The sequence below is a fragment of the Apteryx mantelli genome, chromosome 28 (genome assembly GCF_036417845.1).
Source record: "Apteryx mantelli isolate bAptMan1 chromosome 28, bAptMan1.hap1, whole genome shotgun sequence".
NCBI classification, from domain to species: Eukaryota; Metazoa; Chordata; class Aves; order Apterygiformes; family Apterygidae; genus Apteryx; species Apteryx mantelli.
In genome coordinates this window covers 2191817-2213351 of record NC_090005.1, presented here as the reverse complement: position 1 = coordinate 2213351, position 21535 = coordinate 2191817, and the positions used below count along the sequence as shown (strand labels likewise).

At 70.3% G+C, this 21535-nt stretch overlaps 1 protein-coding gene across 1 annotated transcript in view; it reads left to right on the top strand.

Annotated features, from left to right (window-relative positions):
* Positions 1-18443, top strand: part of ARHGAP23 (Rho GTPase activating protein 23) — a 32718-nt gene extending 14275 nt beyond the window's left edge. The window contains exons 2-24 of the mRNA XM_067311786.1: positions 2054-2233; positions 5131-5158; positions 5798-5890; positions 6337-6415; positions 6612-6666; positions 7812-9222; positions 9830-9985; positions 10391-10502; positions 10607-10664; positions 10982-11119; positions 11298-11600; positions 12845-12906; positions 13398-13525; positions 13678-13796; positions 13904-14059; positions 14565-14643; positions 14788-14861; positions 15086-15175; positions 15479-15604; positions 15739-15780; positions 15940-16033; positions 17311-17342; positions 17472-18443. Coding sequence (XP_067167887.1) covers positions 2054-2233; positions 5131-5158; positions 5798-5890; positions 6337-6415; positions 6612-6666; positions 7812-9222; positions 9830-9985; positions 10391-10502; positions 10607-10664; positions 10982-11119; positions 11298-11600; positions 12845-12906; positions 13398-13525; positions 13678-13796; positions 13904-14059; positions 14565-14643; positions 14788-14861; positions 15086-15175; positions 15479-15604; positions 15739-15780; positions 15940-16033; positions 17311-17342; positions 17472-18443 — 4587 coding nt within the window. The remainder of the gene's footprint in view (positions 1-2053; positions 2234-5130; positions 5159-5797; positions 5891-6336; positions 6416-6611; positions 6667-7811; positions 9223-9829; positions 9986-10390; positions 10503-10606; positions 10665-10981; positions 11120-11297; positions 11601-12844; positions 12907-13397; positions 13526-13677; positions 13797-13903; positions 14060-14564; positions 14644-14787; positions 14862-15085; positions 15176-15478; positions 15605-15738; positions 15781-15939; positions 16034-17310; positions 17343-17471) is intronic.
* Positions 18444-21535: the final 3092 nt, after the last annotated feature.

The following is a 21535-nucleotide window of genomic DNA, read 5'->3' as shown; positions in this document are numbered from 1 at the left end:
CCCGGCGCTTCCCTGCTCCCGCAGCCGGCCCCGGCGGAGGCGGCCCGTGTGGGATGTGCCGGTGGCGGGGGGCTGCAGCCGGACCCTGCTGCAGGGCGCTCGCGTTTACCCGTCGGCAGCAGAAAGACCCGCTCGGCACGGGGAGAGACAAAGGCTTTTTGTGCCCCGGCCCTTTGTGCGTCCCTCCTCTCCTCTCCTCTCCCCCCGCCCCGTCTCTCCCCTGGTTTTTGCCTCCTCTCGCCCTCATTCATCGCTTCACCTTCCCTTGCTGCCCTCCCTGGCGCCCACGGCCCAGGGGAGACGGCAGCTGAATTTTAACACCCTCGGCCCGAGGACGGGCTGCATCCAGCTGCCGTTCAGGCCGGGGCGCCGCGAGCATTAGCAAAGCCGTGAGCGGGGAAGGAAAAGGCACTTGGAAAGGACCCTGCGTCCCTGGGTCCCTCCATCCCCGCGGGGCTGGCAGTCGCCGAGCCTCTGCCGCGGGCAAGCCCAGCCCGCTGTGCCCTGCCGGTAATTACCCCCTCTCTGAGTGCTGTTTTCTCCAGTTTTAACTGAGCAGGGACGGTGCCGGGGCCCTGCCGGTCCCTTCCGCCGCTGGGAAGCGCCTGCCGCGGCGGTTCACGGCCCGGCTGTGCCGCCAGCTGTGCCGCCAGCTGTGCGCCCCAGCGGGGGGGGATGCGCGGAGAGCGGTGACCCCCTGCCAGCGCCCTGCAAACTTGGGGCTTCTGCCCCGCCGCGGGGCTGGCTGCGGGCAGATGTTGGGGCGCAGCCAGATGTGCGAGACCTGGCGGCTCCCCTTTGCCCCCGGTGCCGATGGGGGCGGTGGGGAGGGAAGGGGCTCACTCCGGGGCCACGCGGCGCTTTCGGATGCCCGGTGCTGTCTGGTTTATCAAAGCCCAGGTGTGTGAATCCCTTGCAGACCTCGAGCGGGACCTCGTGCCTTTGGCTCAGCTCCCTCGCGCGCGAGGCGGGGGGTGCGCGCGGGCCCCCCAGCGCGCTCCTGCCCCTTCGTCTCCCCGGGGCCGGCCGTCTGCACCGCGCGGCGACGCGCCGGGGGCCGCGCTGCGGAGCGGGGGCCCTCTGGGGCCCGTCTGCCGATGCTCGTTTCGCAGGTGCCCGGGGGTACGGCCGGGAGACTTGTCTCGGCTTTATCTGGCGGCGGCACGGCGCGGGGGCCGCGGGGGTTGTCTCGCAGGCGCAGCCTCATCCAGTATTCCCCGCTTGCTCCGGCTGGCTGGAACCCCATCTGCGGGGCTTTCCCGTGCCACTGCCTCCCGGCTCCGGAGTGACTCCAGGATGGCATGCCGGAGGCTCGGCTGTGCCAGCCGGCGGGGCCGGAGGGAGAGGCCGGGTTCCTGCAGGAAGGGAGCAAGGAGGAGGAGGAGGAGGAATAAGAGGCAGCTCAGCCCCGGGGCGCTGAGCAGTGGGATCCGCTCCAGGAAGTGTCCAGTGCCAGGGCCCAATATGATGCCAGGTCCCTGCCCTTTCTCTGGAAAGCGTTTCTGCACCTTCCAGCCAACTGCGTCCCGAGAGGCCTCTTTCCGGCTTGCCTGCGGTTGCTCCCGGTTATTACCGTGGCGTGTAACTGGAAGGGGACCTTTTGTCTGCGCTGCCCCAGCTCCTCTGGCCGCGCCGCCCCCCCAGGCTCTCCTCCTCGCTTGCTCCTGGATCTGGTTCAAAATCCCCCCTTCCTGCACAGGGCGCCAGGTCCGGCCCCGTCTCCCAGCCCTTCCCTCGCTCCAGCCTCCGTTGGCACCATCCCATGGGCTTGTGAGTCCCGGGAGCCTGCAGGCGAGGGGGGGCAAGTGGCCACCTCATCCCTGCGGATGGTAATGCCAAGAGCGCTCGGCACTGCTGTACTGGCCGAGCGCTGGCTGCAGCTCGTTTTTCCCAGTTTCTTCCCAGTGCTCCTTCTCCCAAAACGTCGCTGCAGAAGTGCTGGGTGAGGGATGCTCCGGGGATGCTCTCGGGGCGGGTTACGGGCGCAAATCGCTGCAGCAGAGCGGAAGTCTGGAAATCACTTAAATGACACGTCGCTCCTTGTTCCCCGCAGCCGACGCCGGGCCGGAGAGATGGGGCCTCGCCGAACGACAACGCGCCCCCCGAGGGGCCCTTCCCCTGGGTGGGCCCGAAAACGGTGGCGCTGCGGAAGAGCTCGCAGGGGGGCTTCGGCTTCACCCTCCGCCACTTCATCGTCTACCCGCCGGAGTCGGCGGTGCACTCCTCCGCCAAGGTAGGGCCGGGGGCCGCGCCGCCGGGGACCCCGCTCCGCGTCCGGGGCTCTGCGGCTGCTGATCCGAGACCCTTTCGTACGGGGGGGGGAGACCTGGCCGCTCTCCATCTGGGGGAGGGTGGTCGGGCATCCGGGGGGGGGCCGCAGACCGGAGCGCGGCGCAGCGACGCCGGGAGCCGCAGCCCCTCGCGCTGGTCCGCCGGGGACCCCCGAGGGCCGAGCATTGCCCTCCAGCCCGGGTGGCCCCGAGACGGGGGGAGCCGGCTGCTCCCCGAGGAGCTGCTTGGAGACGTGCTCCGAGCCGAGGAAGAGGAGTCGGCGCCATCTCCGGAGACATCCCAGAGCCTTTCCCTCCGGAGAAGCGGCTGTTTGCAGGCTGCAGGGAGAGAAGTGACCCCTCGGCTCCGATCAGCAGCCCCGATGCTGAGGGCAAGAGGCGTCTTGATATTCCTCGGCAACGGGCGCAAATGCCAGGAAAAGGCACTGCAGAGAACGGGCAGAACAGGGAGCGCTTCACCCCCGGGAAGCTTTGCAAGCTGTGCACGTGCATCGGCACCCACGGCTGGCCACCCCTCGGCATCCGAGGGGGCCTGAGACCCCCGACTCAGCCTCCGGCGACTGCTGCAGATGCCAGCGCAGAGGAAGAGCCTTGGAGCACGGCACCGAAGCCGAAGTGAACCGGCCGCGGCCACCTTGCGCTCGTCTGTGCCCGGCGACCCGGAGCAGGCGCCCATCCAGCCGCCCTCCTCCCCGCCGTGTTTGCTGACGGCTCTTCCCTCCGATTAACGCTCGGGCTGGGAACCGCTGGCCGGGCAGGATGGGGCGGCACGGGCAGAGCCAGCTCGCGCCTCGCCAGTACTGCCTGCGGCTTCGTCATCTCCGAGGGGGAAGAGCCAGCGCTCCGGCCAGGGGCCGCGTCCCCGTTGCTCCGTGGCGCGGCTCTCGCTCCAGCAGGCTCGAGCGCTTCTCCGTGCCCCGTGGGATCGGCGCTGGCTGCTCTCCGCCCTGGCAGACAGGGAAATGCTGCGGGAAGTGAATCACAGGGTGGGGAGGAATGACTCGCCCCAGGTCACGCCGGGAATCGCTACCAAAGCCAGGTCTTGGGAGTCCCCGCTTAGCGCCTCATTCGGGACCTTGCTTTTCCCACGCTCCTGCTTTTGCTTCCTCTTCCTGGAATATCGCCTTCCCGCGCTGGAAACATGGATCTGTCCCCTCTGCGGAAACGTGGCCCTGCAAAGGGGACATTTGTCAGGAGCCATCGCGGGACCTGCCCAAGCCCGCTCCGTGCCGACCCTCTTGCTTCTGTTGCCGGAGACATTTCCGACTTGGAGGCATCTTCATGGGAGCTGCCAAGGCAGAAGGGCTGATCCTGCCCCGTGGTGCTGAGCCCCACCGGGCCGGGAGCGTGCGGAGAAATCCGGGCAGGCAGTGCATCACCGGTGCAGCAAGGAGCCAGGTCAAAGCCTCCAGGAGGAGACGCTTTAGGAAAGGAGTCCCGAATAGCTCCCGGCGCCCACGGTGCGCCGATGCGGAGACGCCCGGGAGGCGTTCGCGGGGCGCGGTGCGGCGCGGCGCCGCTGGCTCGGCACCCGCGGGCTGGCAGCGGGCGCACGGGCAGGCCGGGGCGGCGGTGCCGGCGGGCGGCCAGGTCTGGGGGCTGAGTTTCGGTGGAGTTGACTCAGCAGGGAGGGAGACGGGCGCTCTGCATTCCTCGTGCGGCGTTTCGGCAACGCCGCTGGTGACATCAGCACCTTTTCCGGGGAGCCGGGTTGCTTCGCCGGGCCGGGCCGGGCTCTGGGATGCTGCAGGGCGAGGAGGGGCGCAGGACGGGGGACGTCTGTGCCTTGAGGGACCCTCTGTGGCCCTGCGCTCCTCCTGCGCGGTGCACGAGCGAGGTCATGCAGTGGTGTGGCACGTGCCGGGGCTGCAGGACGTGACTCTTCCTCCCCTCCGTGCAACAGGCATGTTGCAGAGATGCCGTCCAGCCCCCTCCTCGCCAGGCTCAGGAGCACCCCTCGGACCCCCCCAGCACAGAGATCTGTCCCTTCCTGGCGCCTCCACCACGGCACCTGGGGACACGGGGGCTGCGATTTTCCGCTGCCCTGCACCAGCTCGGAGGCAAAGCCACCAGCTGGCTGCAAAGCCACCGGGCTAGGCTGTGCCCTCCCCTGGGCAGTGCGGGATCCGTCGCTGCCCTTGGGATGCCCCTTTTCCTTCTCGGAGAAGGCCGGTGCGTCCTTCCCCGCTCGCGGGGCCGAGCAGCCCGGGGCGCAGCTCGCCCCTCGTGGTACAGTCCCGCTCGGGTGCCGGCACCCGTCGCCCTGCTCTGGCCGGCGTGGGCATCCCCACGGGGAGCTTGGCACTTGCACGGCGGCCCTGGACGTTCCCGTCCCCAAGGGCAGAGTGTCCCCTGCTCCGCGTCCTTGTGCAGCCGTCCCCGGGGACCGGCCCGGGGGCTCCTCCGAGAGGCTCGGTGACCCAGCACGGGGGTGAGCTCCTGCTGCCCCAGCCTGGTTTGCCTCCTTTCCTCTGCTCTTCCCCCAAATCGGTTGCTCTCCACAGCCCCGGCCCCCGGCGCTGCCCTGTGCCGCCGGCAGCACGCGGCACCCCGCTCCCCGCCTGCCCCCTTGCTCCCCGCCAGCCGCCCGGGCTCCGCTTACAGCCCGGCGGGATCCGGTGTCAGAAGTTAATTTTACCCTGGCCGCACGGCCCGGCGGCAGCGGTGGGGAGCGGGAGGCGCCGGGCTCGCGGAGGGGTCCAGCGGGCTTGGCCGAGCCGTCCCGGCTCCCTCCACCACGCAGGCGAATAAACCCGGCCGGCGTCGGCCCTGTGCCGCCGGGACCCCTCCGGCGCGTCTGCCCCGGCCCAGCCTGACACGAGCTTCTCTTTTCTCTCGGCAGGAGGAGGAGAACGGCAACCGAGCGGGTAAGTACTGCGCCGGGTGCGCGGGAGCCCGGCTGCGCGGGCGAAATTGCAGCACGGGTTCCCCCAGCTCCGGGGAGCAGCGGATATTGAGGGGCTGGGGCAGGAGCGGGCGTTTCTGGCATGGGGACGCCCTTAACCGTCTCTCCAGCGGTTAGTGGCCGCGGCATGGATAGCGCAGCCCTAAATATAGGCTGGGATGAAGTGGCTCAGCGCGGTGCCCCCAAAGCCCTTGGGAGAGCGGGGGGCACCTTGCACCGGAGGGGGCCTTTCCCAAAGCCGGAGGGGCTGCCGCGGCGCAACGACCCCGTGCACGGTGGGACGGGGACAGGGACGGCGCTCCTCCTGGAGGCTGCCGGTGGCTCGAGCGAATGCGATGCCATCAGAACGGATAGCAGCGTGCCCGGGCTGACGAGCGCGCCGGGGCCGTGCTCCCCGCGCCGCGGGGCCTGGCTGCAGCCTGGCGGCGTTTTGCACCCTGAGTGCAAAACGGGCTGCAGCATTTGGGCTCAGGGAGGGAGAGGAGGGTGGAGCGAGGGGCAGCGTGTGCAAAACCGTGGCGCACGTGTGCACGCAGCGTGTGTGCGAGGACGGTCTCGCCCGGCCGGTCGCTCGCTGACGCGCTCTGCCCTCCCGGAGCAGGTCCCCCCCGGAGCCGCCTGGAGCCCATGGACACCATCTTCGTGAAAAACGTGCGGGAAGACGGGCCGGCGCACCAGGCCGGCCTGCGCACAGGTGAGCCGGGACCCCCGCGCGCCCCGTCCGGCTCGGGCCCTGCTGCCGAACCCGGGGAGGCAGAATTTGGGGGGGGGTTGTGGGGAAAAAAAAAAAAAACCATCCTTGCACCACCTTTTTCTTGCCTATTTAACTCAACGCTCCCACATTGCTGGGAGGGAGCCGGAGCCGGTTAAAGGTTGCTCACGGGATGCACGCGATGCCCTGCCTCGTCTACCAGGGCTTTTCTTGCTTTTCTTCCTCCTCGTCTTTCGTTCGCTCCTTTTTCCCCTGCTTCTCTCCATGCTGCCCGGAGCGGCGGGGGCCGGGGCTGGGAATCCCGGGATGAGGCTGCTCCTGCCGTCCCCGCTGCTCCCCGCGAGGGCCCGCGGCCGCCCGCCCCGGGGGCACCTGGTGGCAGCGGTTCGCGGTGTGCGGGGCCGTCACCTCCTTCCCCCGCCCCGCAGGAGACCGGCTGGTCAAGGTGAACGGGGAGAGCATCATCGGGAAAACCTACTCGCAGGTCATCGCCCTCATCCAGAACAGGTAACGCCGCTGCGGCAGGGGCGCGGGGGCAGGCGGAGACGTGCTGCGGCTCCGGGGCGAGGACGGCGGCGGTGGGGCCCCGGGCGGGAGGCAGGCGCCAGCGCTGCTCCGCCTGCCCCCGCGGGACCCAGCACCCAGCTCCGGCGGGACGAGCCCATCGCCGGCCGCCCTGAGCCCGTCGCCCCTCTCTCCGCAGTGACGATGTGCTGGAGCTCTCCATCATGCCCAGAGACGAAGACATCCTCCAGCTGGTGAGTCCCACGCAGAGGAGCCGCCCCAGCCCCGCTCCGCACCGAGCCCGTTCTCCCCGGCATCGCTTCCTCCAGCCCGGAGACCCCCCGCTCTGTTTCGGTGCTGCCGGCATCCCGGCACGTTGAACCTGGTGCCAGGCGGTGCCTGGCCCTGGTGGCACCGGACCGCGTCGCTCGGGGCTCTGGTCTGGGCCAGCGCCGCCGCCTCGGGCCGTGCGATCCCGCCTGTCCCTGGCTCCAGCAGGTTTCGGAGCTGCAACCAGGGGAGAGGAATTCCTGCTCCCTTTGCAGTTCACGAGGCGGCTCCAGCCCCGGCCCCGGCCGGGGAGGTGCATGGAGGAGCCCGGGCCGGGCCGGCGCTGCCAGATGCCAGGGACTGGTTTTGTTTCCAGGGCTCGGATTCCCTGGTGTGGGTTTCCTGGGCTGGCGCGGGGTGTGCCGGCATTCCTGCGGCACGCAGCCGGCTCCGCAGCCCCCGCCCGCCTCGCAACGCCCGGCAAAGCCCCAAACGGCTCAGCGGGAAAAAGCGAGGGAGGGAGGAACCGTGGGGCTGGGCCGGCCTGGGAGCCGGAAGAGGGGCTGCCGGAGCCAGCCGGGATGCGGGCGGCGAGCCCTGCGCCTGCCGGCCACGCTGCCATGGGGGTGGCCGGGTGCCCCTTGGGGATGGGGTCCCGTTGTGCCAGGGGTTGGGCAGCCCCGGGAGCATCCCGGAGGAGCAGCGGAGGCAGAAATCGAGGTACCGGAGGAGGCAGCAGGGCCGGACCCCAGCGCCTCCGTGGCCAAGCACAGTGCGGGATGGGAGAGCAGGCTGCGTTGGGAAGGGGGACAAGGAGCTGCTTTAGCCAGCGCGCTCGGAAAGCAGCCACCCCTGCAGCGAGTTTCCTGGGACTCTGCACAGCTCCGGCCATCCCAGGGCTCTCCGGTGGCGGTGCCGCTGCCGGCGGCCGCCCCCGTGGCCGCATTCCTGTCGTTCCTCCACCCCTGCAGCCCCGGCTCCCGATGCCCAGTGGTGGTGGATGCGTGGGAAAGCGGGGCTGCAGCCGGCCCTTCCCGGCAGGCTGGGACGGGGACGATCGCGAGCGGGGACGGCGCGCAGCCGCGGTCCCTGTGCCCCTGTGACCCCCCCCCTTCCGTGTGCTCCGCAGGCCTATTCGCAGGATGCCTACCTGAAGGGCAACGAGCCGTACTCCGGAGGGGCCCAGAGCATCCCCGAGCCGCCTCCCGTCTGCTACCCGCGCAAGACGTACCCCTTCCAGGCGCGGGCCGCGCCACGGGAGGCGATGCTCGCCGAGCCCCCCCACGGACAGCCGACGGACGCACGGACCTACCGGCCGCCCTCGTCCCCGCCGCACGCAGCCTCGGCTGCCCGGGAAGCGGGCAGCGGCCACGGCATCCCCGCGCCCCGTGCCGACGAGCTGCCGCCCGGGGCCGTGCCCCGCGGCCGACCCGGCTCCGGCTCCCGCGCCGCCGGCAGCACCTGCCCCGGCTCCTCGGCATCCTCCCTGCCCGACCGCTACGGCGTCCTGCCCCCGGGCAAGCACCTGCCGGAGCATCGGACTCGGTGCGGCGGCCCCGAGGGCGGCCGGGCGGCGCCCAGCCGGCAGGAGTGCCAGCAAGCTCTGTGCCGCTGGTTTTGCAGCCGGGAAGCGCGGCGGAGCGCCTCGGAGGAGCGCCGGCACGCCATGCCGCCCCGCTCCCGCAGCGTCTCCCACGACCGCCTGGGCGGCCCGGCGCCGGCGCCGGCACCCCGCGGCTGGCCCCACAGCGCCTCGCACGACACCCTGCTGCAGCCCCCCCGCCAGGGCTGGGCGTACCGGGCCCGCTCCGAAAACCACCTGGGAGGCTACGGGCGCTCCGCGGAGGCTCCGGAGCCCGGCGCCCCGCTCTCCCCGCGCTCCGCCTGGCCGCCGGAGAAGCTCTGCCGTGCCGCGCCGGCGCCGGCGGCCGGAGGGCATCCCGGCCAGCAAAGCTACGCGCCTTCCTCCTCCTCCTCCTCGTCCTCGTCCCGCGAGCCGGCCCCCGCGGCCGTGCAGAAACACCCGTCGCAGCCCAACCTGCCGAGCGCCGACGACGCCGGCTACATCGGCTACAGGAGCTACAGCCCCTCGTTCCAGCGCCGCACCGGGCTGCTCCACGCGCTCTCCTTCCGCGACCCCCGTTTCGGCGGCCTCCCCACCTTCAGCGTGTCGCAGCGGCCGGGGCCCAAGCCCGCGCCCTGCCCGGACGGGGCGGCCCCCGCGCGCCCCGGCCCCCTGCCCGCCGAGGCGTCCGCGGACCACGGGCCGGCGAAGGCGGAGAGCGGCGCCCGGGCGCCGGAGCCGCCGGCCGAGGAGCGCCGGGAGGAGGTGGTGCTCCGGCAGAAGCCGCCCACGGGGCGCAAGATGCCGCCTCCGCTGCGGCAGATGAACTTCGTCTTCCCCGACGACGCAAAGGAGACGGACGTTTGCCACCCGCCGGCCGGCGGCAAAGGGGAGAGGCCGGCGGCCGAGCGGCCCAGCCGGCGCGTGGCCCCCTTGGCGGCCCCGGAGGACTCCCTGGCATCCATCCCGTTCATCGGTGAGTCGGGGTGGCTCCACGCCGGATTCGCCGCCGGACTGCGGGGCTGCAGGGCAGGTTGCACGGAGTCGGAGCATCCTTCCGCAGCCAGTTCGCTCTTGTCCTGCACCCGCTGCCCGTGGGGACACGCGTGCCACGGGGCAGGGGACGTGCCAGCGCCAGGCTCCTTCCCCCTGGCCGTGGCTCGGCACGGCTGCTCGGCAAGGTCTCGCCCAGCCGGCAGCGCAGACCGGCTCCCCGTCCCGCTGGGGACCTTCCCGGCCGGCTGCCTCTGGGTATCCAGCGGGAATGCCGGTGTCCCCTGCAGTGCCACATCCTGCTGGTCCCCGTTCCCGGAGGGGCAGAGGGGACCCCGTGCACGGGGCCCGACGGGGATGCGATGGGGACGGGTCTCCTGCGGGGACCGCGAGGGATGGAGGTCACGTCTCCTGCTAGGAGAGCTGGCTCCTTGCTTTGGGATGGCGTCCCCGGCCCTTCCCGGTGCGCACAGGGACGCGGAAACCCGGCGCCCGCAAGAAGGGCCTGGGCAGGGGGCTCTTGGCGCGGGCTTTCCCAGCCCGTCCTGCCCCTGCTGCAGCCTGAGTCCCTTCTCGCCTGCCCCTTGCAGACGAGCCCACCAGCCCCAGCATCGACCTGAAGGCCAAGCACGTGCCCGCCTCCTCCGTGGTCTCCAGCGCCATGAACTCGGCGCCCGCCATCAGCACCAGCCCCTCCTCGCCCACCTTCGCCTTCGCCCTGAGCCGGCACTACTCCCAGGACTGCAGTAAGTGCCGGCGCGGGGCCAGCGGCCGCTCTCCGGGTCCTCCGTCGCGAGCCGCAGGGGGACCGGGCCGTTATCGCCTCCCCTTGCCGGCTGCTCTCCTCTGGACCAAACGACCCGGCGCTGCCTTGCGGCGCTGCCGGTTTTGGCCTCCCTTATCGTCCCCTTTGCTTTTCGCTGGACGCTCTCCAGCGCCCTCGAAACCACACAGCAAAGCGGCAGCGCGGTCGGGAGCCGGAGCCAGGCGCCCTGGGCCCGGCCCTCGAGCTCGACCCCCTTCGCCTCCCGAGATAAGAGCGGGTGCTTGGCACCCCGCTCCGGCTCCTGCCGGCATCTCTTCCCGAGCCCGGGCCGTGCGTCTCCTCGGAGTCCCGCCTGTGCCGACCGGTTTGTCCCTTCCCGTCGCAGGCAGCATCAAGGCCGGCCGCCGCTCTTCCTACCTCCTGGCCATAACGACCGAGCGCTCCAAGTCATGCGACGACGGTCTGAACACATTTCGGGACGAGGGGAAGATCCTAAGGTAGGGCCGGCCCCGGTCCCGGCACCATCTGTCCCGGTGCCGTCCCTCGCCTCCCCCGTCCCTCCGAGTTGGGCCGCGCTCACGGGAGGCCGCTTGCCTTGCAGGAGGATGCCGAGCCGGGTCCCCAGCCTCCGGATGCTGAGGAGCTTCTTCACCGATGGGGTGAGCGCGTGGTGCCGGCAGCGCTTGGGGGTCCCTTTGGGCTCCCTCCGGCCGCGTCCCACCGCGGATGAGCTGCATCGTCCGGCCCTGCAGACTCTGGGTTGCAACTCCGGGGAGTCGCTCCACTCGCTGGGGCAGTTTTACCTGGTCGTGAGCCACGTGGCTCCGTCCCGCCGTGATGGTGATGGGTCCCTGATGCGCCCTGGTGCCGGGCAGCGCCGTGCAGGGATGGGGATGCAGCCGGAGCGGGTGGCGTTGGGCCAAGCACGGCCACTGGCAGCACCCAGGACCCAGCGCTGCCTTCTCGCCCTTTGCAGTCTCTGGACAGCCTCGGTACGTCCGAAGACACCCGCTCCAAAAGGCACTCAACGTCCGACCTCTCGGACGTCACGTTCAGCGACGTGCGGAAAGAGGGCTGGCTCCACTACAAGCAGATCCTCACCAAAAAGGGGAAGGTACGTACCCGCTGCGCACCCAGCCACGGCGCCCGGCGGCAGCTCGCCCGCCCCGGACAGCGGAGCCCCGGCCACGACGCAGGCAGGGAGACGGCGACGCCGAGCGGAGCCACGCGGACCTGCCCCGGCCTCCGGCGCCTCTCACAGCCTTCCCCCCCCCGCTCCGTTCTCCCTGCAGAAAGTTGGCGGAGGCATCCGGCAGTGGAAGCGCGTCTTCGCCGTTCTGCGCACCCACTCGCTTTACCTGTGCAAGGACAGGCGGGAGGCGGTGACCTGCGCCCCACCACCCCCAGGTGAGGAGGAGCAGCCGATCAGCATCCGAGCGTGCCTGGTGGACATTTCCTACAGCGAGACCAAGAGGAAGCACGTCTTCCGGCTGACGACCGCTGACTTCTGTGAATATCTCTTTCAGGCAGAGGATCGGGAAGACATGCTGGCCTGGATCAAAGTCATCAGGGAGAACAGCAAGGCCGAGGGCGAGGTGAGAGCCACATGGGGCTCCCGGCTGCCTCTGGCTCTCCCGGCACTAACCGCCTTGGCTCTCTCCAGCCGTTTGCCTTGCGCTGCTTTCCCAGGCTGCGGCCGGCGCAGGGCCGCCGAGCGGCTCGGGACCGTCGCGCCGCACCGTGCCGTGCCGCGCGTGCCCGGCCGTGCTCCCGGGGGTGCACGGGGGCTCAGCATCCCGCGGCGCCGGAGCCTCGCCGCCTCGCCGGCGTCCAAGAAGAGAGCGGCTCCGTCGGCTCCGTCTCGGGCGCGGGGCGGGGATGCGCCGGGGGCAGGGATGCGCCGAGGGCAGGAGGCGGCCGCCCGGCGGAGGGTTCGCGGCTCTCCCGGTCCCCTGCGGCAGGCTTGGCCGGAAGGGCTGGCGGGCTCCGTGCAGGAGCTTCCGGCGGCATCGGGTGGTGCAAGGGATGAGGAGCGCCCGCGGGGCACCATGGATGCGTGCCTGGCGGTGTGGGAACAGGGATCGACCCTCGCTGGCAGCCGCGGGCTGCAGGGTCTGAGTGGGGCAGAGCCGCTCCCCCGAGGTGACCCCCATCCGAGGGGGATGCGCGGGGCTGGATGCGCCGGAGCTGAGCCGGCCACGTGCCGTCTTGTCCCCCGGCGCCCGTTAGCCGGGCAGGGCTTGGTTTGGTCGTGGTGTTTGTGCCCGGGTCGCGGCAGGCTCGGCCGTCCCCGGTGGGTGCACCGAGCTCGGAGCGGTCTCTGGTTCTCGCCGCGTGCGTCCTCGCTGGAGGAGCGGAGCGGAGCTGCAGTGTTCATTGCCTGGCGCGGCAATGGGGCCCCCGGGGCCCGGAGCGCGCGGTGCTGTCGGACTGGGGTGCCGGCCGGGATAGCCACCGGCACCCCTCGGAGAAGTTGTTCTTTTGGACGTTGCGTCACCTTGGCGGTGGCTCCGGCGAGGGCGGACGGAGGCGCGTGCGCCGTGCAGGGATGCTCGCGGTCCGCGGGCCTGGCCAGCCGCTGCGGCCAGCGCTGACCTTCCCGCGCCGGCGCCGCAGGAGACCTTCACACCAGGGTGGTGAGCGCCGGTGGCACCGGCTCTTTGGGAATGCCGTTCCCGGTGCGGCCCCGGCTGGGGGGCTCAGCACGCCTCGGAGTGAGACCCCCCCCAGCAAGGAGCACCGGAGGCTGCCGTGCTCCGGGAGAGCGTGGACTTGCTCGGCGCCTCCGGGGAACGTGCCGCTCAAGCTCCCCCTTCCCCTCTTCTCTCTGCCTCCCCAGGACCCCGGTTTTGCCAGCCAAGCGCTTATCAGCAAGAAGTTAAACGACTACCGGAAAGTGAGGTACGGAGCCGGGGCCGGCGCGGGGAGCGGGGCTGGGAGCGGGGCCGTGCACCGTCCCGGCATCCGGCCTCGCCGGGGCTGCTGGCGGGAGCGGCGGAGCCCAGGCTCTGCCGGGATTTTGGCGCTGCCAGGGCCTCGCGGGGTTCTTGGTGGCCCAGCCCGGCACTGCCTGCTCCGAGAGCCCGGGAAAGGCCCCGGGACTGGTTTATTCACCTTGATTTTAAAGCGATGCAGTGACACCGGTGCGTCCCTCGATGGGGCAGTGTGCGGAGGTGCTGGCTGCCCCGGGCATTGCTCGGGGCGAAAAAGGGCCAAACTGGCTCCGAGCACAGGGTTAAACCAGTCCGGAGCTCCCTAGGGGTGGCTTAAACCCTCCTTGCCCCGGGTGCGGGGTGCAGCGGGGCACAGGGGGCCGTGGGGCAGCCCTGCAAGGCGAGCGCGGCGCCGGACACAGTCCCGGGACCCCCCTGACCCCCCCACTCTCCCCGCAGCCCCTCCGGTGCAAAGCCCGACTCGTCGCCCAAGGGCTCTCGCGGGCTGGGGATCAGAGCCGAGTTCCTGAAGCCGACGGGAACCAGCGCGCCCCGGTCCCCGAGGCAGGACGCGGCCGTCACGAAAGGTAGGTGCGACCCCGGGGGGCTGGCGGCGCCGCGGGTAGCTCGACGTGGGTCGCGATCGACGTGGGTCTCCGAGAGGACGGGGGGGGGGGACGCTCCCGCCGTTTGCCCACCCTGGCTCTTCAGCAAACGGCCCCGCCGTGTCTCCTTCCAGATGAGAGCGGCTCCCAAAAAGCCCCTTGGGGCATCAACATCATGAAGAAGAACAAGAAATCTGCCCCCCGAGCCTTCGGCGTGAGGCTGGAGGACTGCCAGCCCGCCCCGGACAACAAGGTAGAGCCTCCCGGGCGAGAGGGCAGGGGCCGCGCTGGGCTGGCCTGGGACGCCCCGGTGGCGTGTCCCCATCCGGCACGTCCATCAGGCCCTGCGTGTCCCCACAGAACGTCCCCCTGATCGTCGAAGCCTGCTGCAAGGTGGTGGAGGACAGAGGCCTGGAGTACATGGGCATCTACCGGGTGCCCGGGAACAACGCCGTGGTGTCCAGCCTCCAGGAGCAGCTCAACAAGGGCGCCACTGAGATCAACCTGCAGGACGAGGTGAGGGTCCGGCCGGGCTGGCGGGTCCCTGTCCCCCCGGGATGCTCTTGGGGCCGGCACCCGGCTCCGTGTGGCTCCATCCTGCTCCCACCTCCATCCCGCTCCCAGCTCCATCCCGCTCCCGGCTCCACCGCGGTGGCCTTTCCTGGAGCAGCAGGGCCGCCTGGCGGGCGGCGAGGGCAGCGTGGGTGGCAGCGTGGGGACACATTTGTCCCCTTGCATCTCCCCGTGGTGGTGTCACCTGCTGATGGAGGGGCACCGTGCGGCTTTTCCATCCCCCGTCCCCTCCTGATGCACTCCGGCGGCAAAGCGTTTTTCCCTGCCGGACGTCGGGGTGGGGACGTCTGTCCTGCCGTTCTCACGGCCGCAGCGGTGTTACCGGCGTCCGCCTCGGTGCCGGTGCCGGGGACTTTCTCCCGCGGGCATCTGCCGCCTCCCAGCGAGGCTCGGGCTGGGCTTGCCCCGGGCTGGTCCCTCTGAGCATCCTCTTCCCCCCCCCCCGCAGCGGTGGCAGGATCTGAACGTCATTAGCAGCCTGCTGAAATCCTTCTTCCGAAAGCTCCCCGAGCCCCTCTTCACTGACGGTGAGTCGGCCGCGGCCCCCCCGCTTGCGTGAGCGCTGCCGCCGGGTCCCTGCCCTGCCCCATCCCGGTGGGACCCCAGCGTCTCCGGCCGGCGCGTCCGGGGTGGCCGGCAGCGGGGCTGAGCGCCTTGCATCCCGCTTTCAGATAAGTACAACGACTTCATCGAGGCCAACCGGATAGAGGACGCCAGCGAGAGGATGAGGACCTTGCGGAAGCTGGTAGGCAGATGGGGCAGGGCCTTTCCCATGGGGGGGGGGCAAAGGGGCTGGGGACTGCCTGGCCGGGGGGGGGGGGCACAGCTCCCGGGAGCCTTCCCTGCCCGCCGCGGCGTCGGTCCTGCACCGGCAGCGCTGTCCCCAGCCCTGGAAGGGGGCTGGCGCCGGGTGGGAAAGGCGAGGGGTTTGGAGAGGAGCGGAGGGGGTGACCCGGCGTCTCCCCGCAGATCCGGGACCTGCCAGGTCACTACTACGAGACGCTCAAGTTCCTGGTGGGCCACCTGAAGACCATCGCGGACCACTCGGAGAAGAACAAGGTACCGTCCGCCTGCCCACCGTGGTACCCGCGGCTCCGTGCACCGCCGCGGCATCGCCTGTGCCGGGGAGCAGTGGGGGCTGCGGGAGGCAGGGGGTGTCCGGGGCCCGGACTCCTGGGCCCTCCTCCGGTTGTGCCCTGCACTGCCCCCAGCCCGGGGCTGAGCCGCGGCTCGCGGTGCGGCGGGGAGGGAGCCGGCGCCTGCTGGAGCCCCGAAAGCCGAGGGGCGGGAGGTTGGGATATGCCGGGGGGGGGGGGTGGCGGTGGTGGCAGCAGCGGGCAGTGACCCCAGGGCCGCTTGCAGATGGAGCCCCGCAACCTGGCGCTGGTGTTCGGCCCCACGCTGGTGCGGACCTCCGAGGACAACATGACCGACATGGTGACGCACATGCCCGACCGCTACAAAATCGTGGAGACCCTCATCCAGCACGTGAGTGCCGGGGGGGGGGGGGTGGCAGGTCCCCATCACTGGGGGCTGCGATGTGCAAGGCGTGCGGGAAGGGGGGAAGATGCTCCCGCAGCCCCTGGCCGGGCTCTGACCTCTCTGCCGTCTCCTTCCCGCAGTCGGACTGGTTCTTCAGCGACAAGGAGGACAAGGGCGAGAAGGTGAGTCCCAGCGGGGTCCGGCGACCTGGGGGCTCCCGTCCCTCCCTGGCGGGTCTCCTGCAGGGGCAGAGCATCCCTGGGGCTCCGCACGGCCCCCGCAGCCCCGAGCCGGGGCGCGGAGCCGTCCCATCCTGACCGCTGCGTCCCGTCCCCTCGCAGACCCCCGTGGATGAGAAGGAGGCTCCGTCCGTGCCCAACATCGAGTACCTGCTGCCCAACATCGGCAGGACCGCGGCGCCCGGAGACGCCCCAGGTGAGGAGCCGTGTCCGGGCCACGTCCCCGCTGCGGTCCAGCCACCTCCCGGTGCCGCTCCGGCTGCGGCAGCCGCTGGCTCCCCCCGCGCTCCCGCCTGATCCCCCCACCCCCAGCCGCGGCACGTGCCGGAGCGGGGCATCCCTGCGCCCTCCTTGCCGGGAAGTGCGGACATCCCCGCTGGGGTGTCGGCGTCGCTGCTCGCTGCCCTTCTCCCGTCGTGGCTCCTCTCTGGCGCTCATCCCTCCTTTCCGTCCCTCGGCAAACGCAGCCAGGTCCCCGGGGGCCCCGCGCCGCCCCCACGGGCCGCGGCAGCCCCCTGCCCCGCGCCGGCTCACGCCGCCAGCCCGCACACGGGACGCTCTGACGTTCGACTGATTTCTTATGTTCTTTCCTTGAACTTCTCTGTGCTGTCCTCTTCCTCCTCCTCCTCTTCCTCCTCCAGCGGACCTCCTCGAGAGCTAGAGCGGGTACAGTCTTGCTGCCTGGGTGCATTGCTCACGCACTAATTCCTCCGGGCGACCACGAGAGAGCGGGAGCAGGAGGGGATGGGAGGGGGGGGGACGGGGCCTGTCCTGCCCGCTGTGGTCCCTGGTGCTCCCCCCGCACGGGGAGCCGCTGCCGGGCCCCCAGGGAGCCCCGAATCCTTCGACGCTGGTTCTCCCGCGTCTTTGCCCGGTGCCTCCAGCGATGCTCGGGCTGGTGGTGGCATCTCCCGGCGGGAACCGGTGCCGGGTGCTCCGGGACCGATGCCCCAGAGGGGGTGTGTGGGGGGGGGGTCCTGACACCCCGGGGAGGGCTCAGCACCCGCCTCCTGCCTCCCGCTCTCTCGCCGTCAGCAGCTGCTAACCCCCTTCCCGGCCGGGGCGCGCGGGGCGGGAGGGGATGTCCGCCGCGTTGGCCTCGTCCTTCGTGCCCTAACCCGCCGGCGAGCCCATGGGAGGCCCCGGCCCCGCCGGCTGCCCCCCGGCTCTGCCCCTGCCCCGGCCCTGGACCCCCGTGGGCGACGCTGGTGCCGGGGGACGCTGCTCCCCATTGCACCATCGCAGCCTCCCCCCCTCCCACAGCCGCCGTCTCCGGGCGCGCAAACCTGCTCGGCTCCGGCATCCCTGCCTGGATGAGCCGCCGGCACGTCCCCTTCCCTAGGGCGGTGCGGTGGCAGCGTCGTTCCCCCCCCACCTCCACCCCCCGGCTCTGCCCGCCGTGCCCCGTCCCCACCGCGCGCCCGAGCCCGCCGGGGCCGCGCTGACGCCCTCCCTCTCTGCTCTGCTTTCCAGACTCGACCCACAGCGGCTCCGCAAAGATGAAGGTAAGAGGGGTCCCGGGAGCGGTGCGCATCCGGGGGAGTTCCTGCATGCCGGAACGGGATGGGGTGCGGCACGGGCGCCGGGAGCTCCGGGGGCCCCGGCACTGAGCCGCGGCGCCGCTGTCTCGCCAGGGCCCGTGGCCGTCGCGGAGGGAGCCGCAGCCCCAGGAGCTGCTCGCCATCCCCTTCATCTCGGCCGTCAACCGCAAGAGGAAGAAGCGGCGGGAGGCCGAGTGCTTCGGGAGCAGCACGGACGACGACTCGGAGCACAGGGACGCTAAGAGCCGGGAGCAGGAGGGCGAGCGGAGTGCGGCAGCCGGCGACACCGGAGCCGAGCCCGCGGCATCCAGCCCGGCAGCGCCGGAGCGGGAGAGCTGCCCAGAGCCCGGGGGCGCCGCGGCCGAGCCGGCGCCGGACGCTCGCTCCATCGTGTCGGGCTACTCCACGCTGTCCACCATGGACCGCAGCCTGTGCTCCGAGGTGCAGTCGGTGGCCGAGAGCCGGGGCGAGGAGGCGGACGACGAGCGCAGTGAGTTCAGCCACGTGGAGACGGACACGGAGAGCCCGTCGCGGCCGGCGGAGCGGGGGGCGGCGGGCGCCGAGGACACGCCGGGGCCGGGACGTCCCTCCTTCAGCTCCCACCGCCTCATGCAATGCGACACGCTGGCGCGCAGGAAGCTGGCGCGGCCCCGGCCCGAGGGCGAAGCCCGGCCCTCGCTGCGGGAGCAGCTGCGCCTGCGGCTCCGCGCCGCGGCCGACGACGCCGGCGGCCGCCTGCGCCGGGCCCCCTCGCCCGAGACCCGCCGCAAGAAGAGCAGCTGGCGCCGGCACACCGTGGTGGTGCCCGGCGCCCTCAAGGACCTCAACTTCAACGAGTGGAAGGAGCAGCGGGGCCAGGGCGCGGAGCCGGCGCCGCCGGGGCAGCACCGGGCCGACAAGGACTCGGGGCTCAGCAGCCTGGAGTCCACCAAAGCCCGGCCTGTGGCGGCGGCGGCGGTGGCACCGCTCGAGCTGCCGGGCGCCGCGAGCCCCCCGGGCAGCCCTGGCCCCCGGGCGCCCGCTGCAGGCCCCGGCGCCTCCCTGCGCTTCCAGCAGCCCCTCTGACCGCCCCCCCCCCCCCCACCACTGCCTCCCCTCCGGCTCCCGGCGGTGGGGACGGCGTTTAATTTAAGGACTCGCGTGTTCATGTATTTAATTGTGCTCCGGACAAGCTGCTTTTATTTAACAGTCCCCCCCCCCCCCTCGCTACGCATCTCGGCAGCCCCCAGCGCGGCGCCGTCCCGGCGCTCTCCGAGCTGCACCGTCGGGGCAGGAGGATGCGGAGGGATGAAGCCACCTCGTCCCGCTCGCCGTGGGGGACACGCGGGTGCCATGCGCAGCGTCACCTCCCCGCTGCGGCCCCATGCCACGGTCGAGCGGTGCCGCATCCTGGGAAGTGCCGGGATCCCCCCCAGCCCCACAGCTCTGCCAGGCTGCTGGGGGTCTGCGGCTGAGCCGGGCGGCAGGATGGAGCGGGGCCACGGGGGGGCCACTCGAGCCCCCGGGCACTGTCCCCTGCGCGGGGCCGGCAGCGGCAGTGCGGAGCGCGGGCGCTTCCCGGGCGCCGCGGCCAAGGCTCCCTCCCCGTGCCCTGCACCGGGGCTCCCGGGCGCTGCGCTGCCCAAGCGCTTACCCGCCCCGCTGCACCCGGGCACCTTCGGGCTGAGCGCGGGTGGCACCAGGGCGCTGCAGCCCGGCTGTCTGCAGGGCGAGCGGGTGCCGCGAGCAGCGCGGGGCCCTTTCCCGGCTGCCGGCGGGGCAAGTCGAGCGTCCGCAAGGCTCAGCCTGCGGCACCCCCCACCTCGCCCCGTTCGGGGAGGCCACGCCGCCTCCCGCTGCCCCACGCAGCCCCCCCCCCCCAGCCCTTTCCAGCTAGAAACGTCTCCGCTCGCGTCTCTAACGCCTCGTTCACAACCTGTCCCACCTCCTGGCGCTCTTCCTTCCCCCGCAAGTCGCTGCAGCAAAGGGGGAGACGTGCAGCCGTGGAGCGCGGCGGCCGCGGGACCCTCCCGCCCGCTGCAATCCCGCTCGCCGGCTTTGCTGGCGGAAACGAGCCCGTGCCACCGGCCGGGCGCCCGGGAGGCCTTTTCACCCGGGTTTAGCGGCATCGACCCTAAAGGCAGCGCAGGGACCCGGGCGGCCGCCCCCACCACCGGCCCCGCGCCCGGCCGCCCCGCAGCCGCTCCAGCGAGGCCTCGAGGGGATCTGAAGTACAAGTCACTGTTACTCAGTTACGCGTTGTTCTCATACGTTATGCAAATATTTGCTGTAAAGTTTCTTTTTTCCTTTTTTTTTTTTTTTTTTTGTAAATATTGTCTCTAAATGTGTAACATATTACAAAGGATTTATAAGGATTTTTTAAGAAGTTTTGCTCAGTTGAAAGACCAGCCGCGACCACACGAAGTGCTGGGCCAGTGTTGACTTTTTAAACCCTTCTGCATGTGTATTATTTCCCCCTTGACGTGTTGTAAGAGTCGGACGTGTATCCGGTATATGCAAAACTGCAAAAAAAAAAAAAAAAAAAAAAAATCCAAACCGACCCCCCCAACAAAAACACCCTGCTTTGGAAATCGTCCTCCCACAAGTCCTGGTCTATATATTGGAAATAAACTGGTTATCCAAGGAGAACTGGTTATCCTGTGCTTATTGCTCCATCTGCTTGGGGTTTTCCCAGCCTTGGGCACACCGACCCTGTTTCCCCGCTGTGCACCCAGCGCCACTCGGGGGTTCCCACTCTCGGCAGCATCCCGGGAAGGATTTCCCTGGCTTTTCTATTAGTGCGATGGCCCCTGGGCAGGAGCCGGAGCCTGCGCACCCCCCCCCCCCGATCCCTCCTGGGGGTTTGGGAGCTGGGGGGGGTCTCGGAGGGGATGCAGGTGCCACAGCCCCTGTGCGAGGCCGCAGCCGACCCGCTCCGCAGGGCCCGGCGCAGTTCCCGGCGCAGCGTGCGGATTAGCAGGGCAGAGCCCCGGCCCCGGCCGCACCGGCGCGGCAGCGCGGGCACGATGAGAGACCAGGCCTGCGGGAGGGGGGGAAAAAAAAAAAAGCCATAGAGGAAAAAAAAAGTATTTTATTAAAGCCAGACACTCCGATAGAAAAGAAAAGTAGGAAAGGGAAAAAAGGAAATCCAAAGCAACCCTTTGTCATTGGAGTTTGCAAGTTACAATGGTCACGTTTCGCACAGAACTACCCATGGCATCCATATAGAGATACAGAGAGCTACGCTACAGACACCCGGCAAGTCCCGGCGGCGGCGAGGCCGGCCCGGCCAGCGCCGCAGGCCTTTGCCTTTTCGCAAGTTCTTTTTTAAAACAGTTCACGAGAAAAATTCATGCTAAGAGACACACGACGTTGTAGAAACCCCAAAACAGCCTCTAAAGAGTATTAGGAATCTTTTTTTTTTTTTTTTTTTTTTTTTTTGTCCTTTTAAAAGTTGTAACCTTTTTTAAACAACATCCAGACGAGTAAAGCAGGGTGCGCATGCAGCGGGGCGCCTCCGGACACATGCACAATGCAGGCAGCGCTTTTTTTTTTTCAGATTGTTTTTGCAACATTTTCCTTTTTTTTTGTCATTTTTGGTTTAAATCTGAATCAAGTGGATTTTTTTTTTATTTTTTTTTTTGTCCTCTTGCTTGAGCAAACGCACTAGGATCAGTGCTCGCACACAGTTGCATGATGCCATGAAATGACAGACGCACACGCACGCACTCGGAGACACACGCTCACATAGAAAACTAGTCGGATCGCCAGCGAGGGGCAGGCGGGGGCGGAAACGGGGAGAAATCAGTGGCGATGAGCTACACCCCCCCCCCCTTCCCCAGCACTCCCCTCCCGGCCCCACCAGCCACAGACTATTACGGAGAAAAGGGGGGGGGGGGGGTCCCAGTGCCTGGGGCGCACGCTAGCCCAGATGTGCCCAGATGTGGCCGGGCTCCCGCGCGCCGTGCCGCATTTCGTGCCTGCCGCAAGGGCGTCGCGCCCCGGCGAGCCGCGGGGCTTTGGCGGCGGCGGTGCCCGGGCGGGCAGCACCCAAGGGAGCGCCCAGCACCCGCGTCTCTTCGGGACCCCTCGCGCCGGGCTCCCCCGAAGCCGGGGAAAGCCGCGCGGAGGGAAATGCAGCCCCGTAAGCGTGAGCTGTGGACCCCCCACCTCCCCCC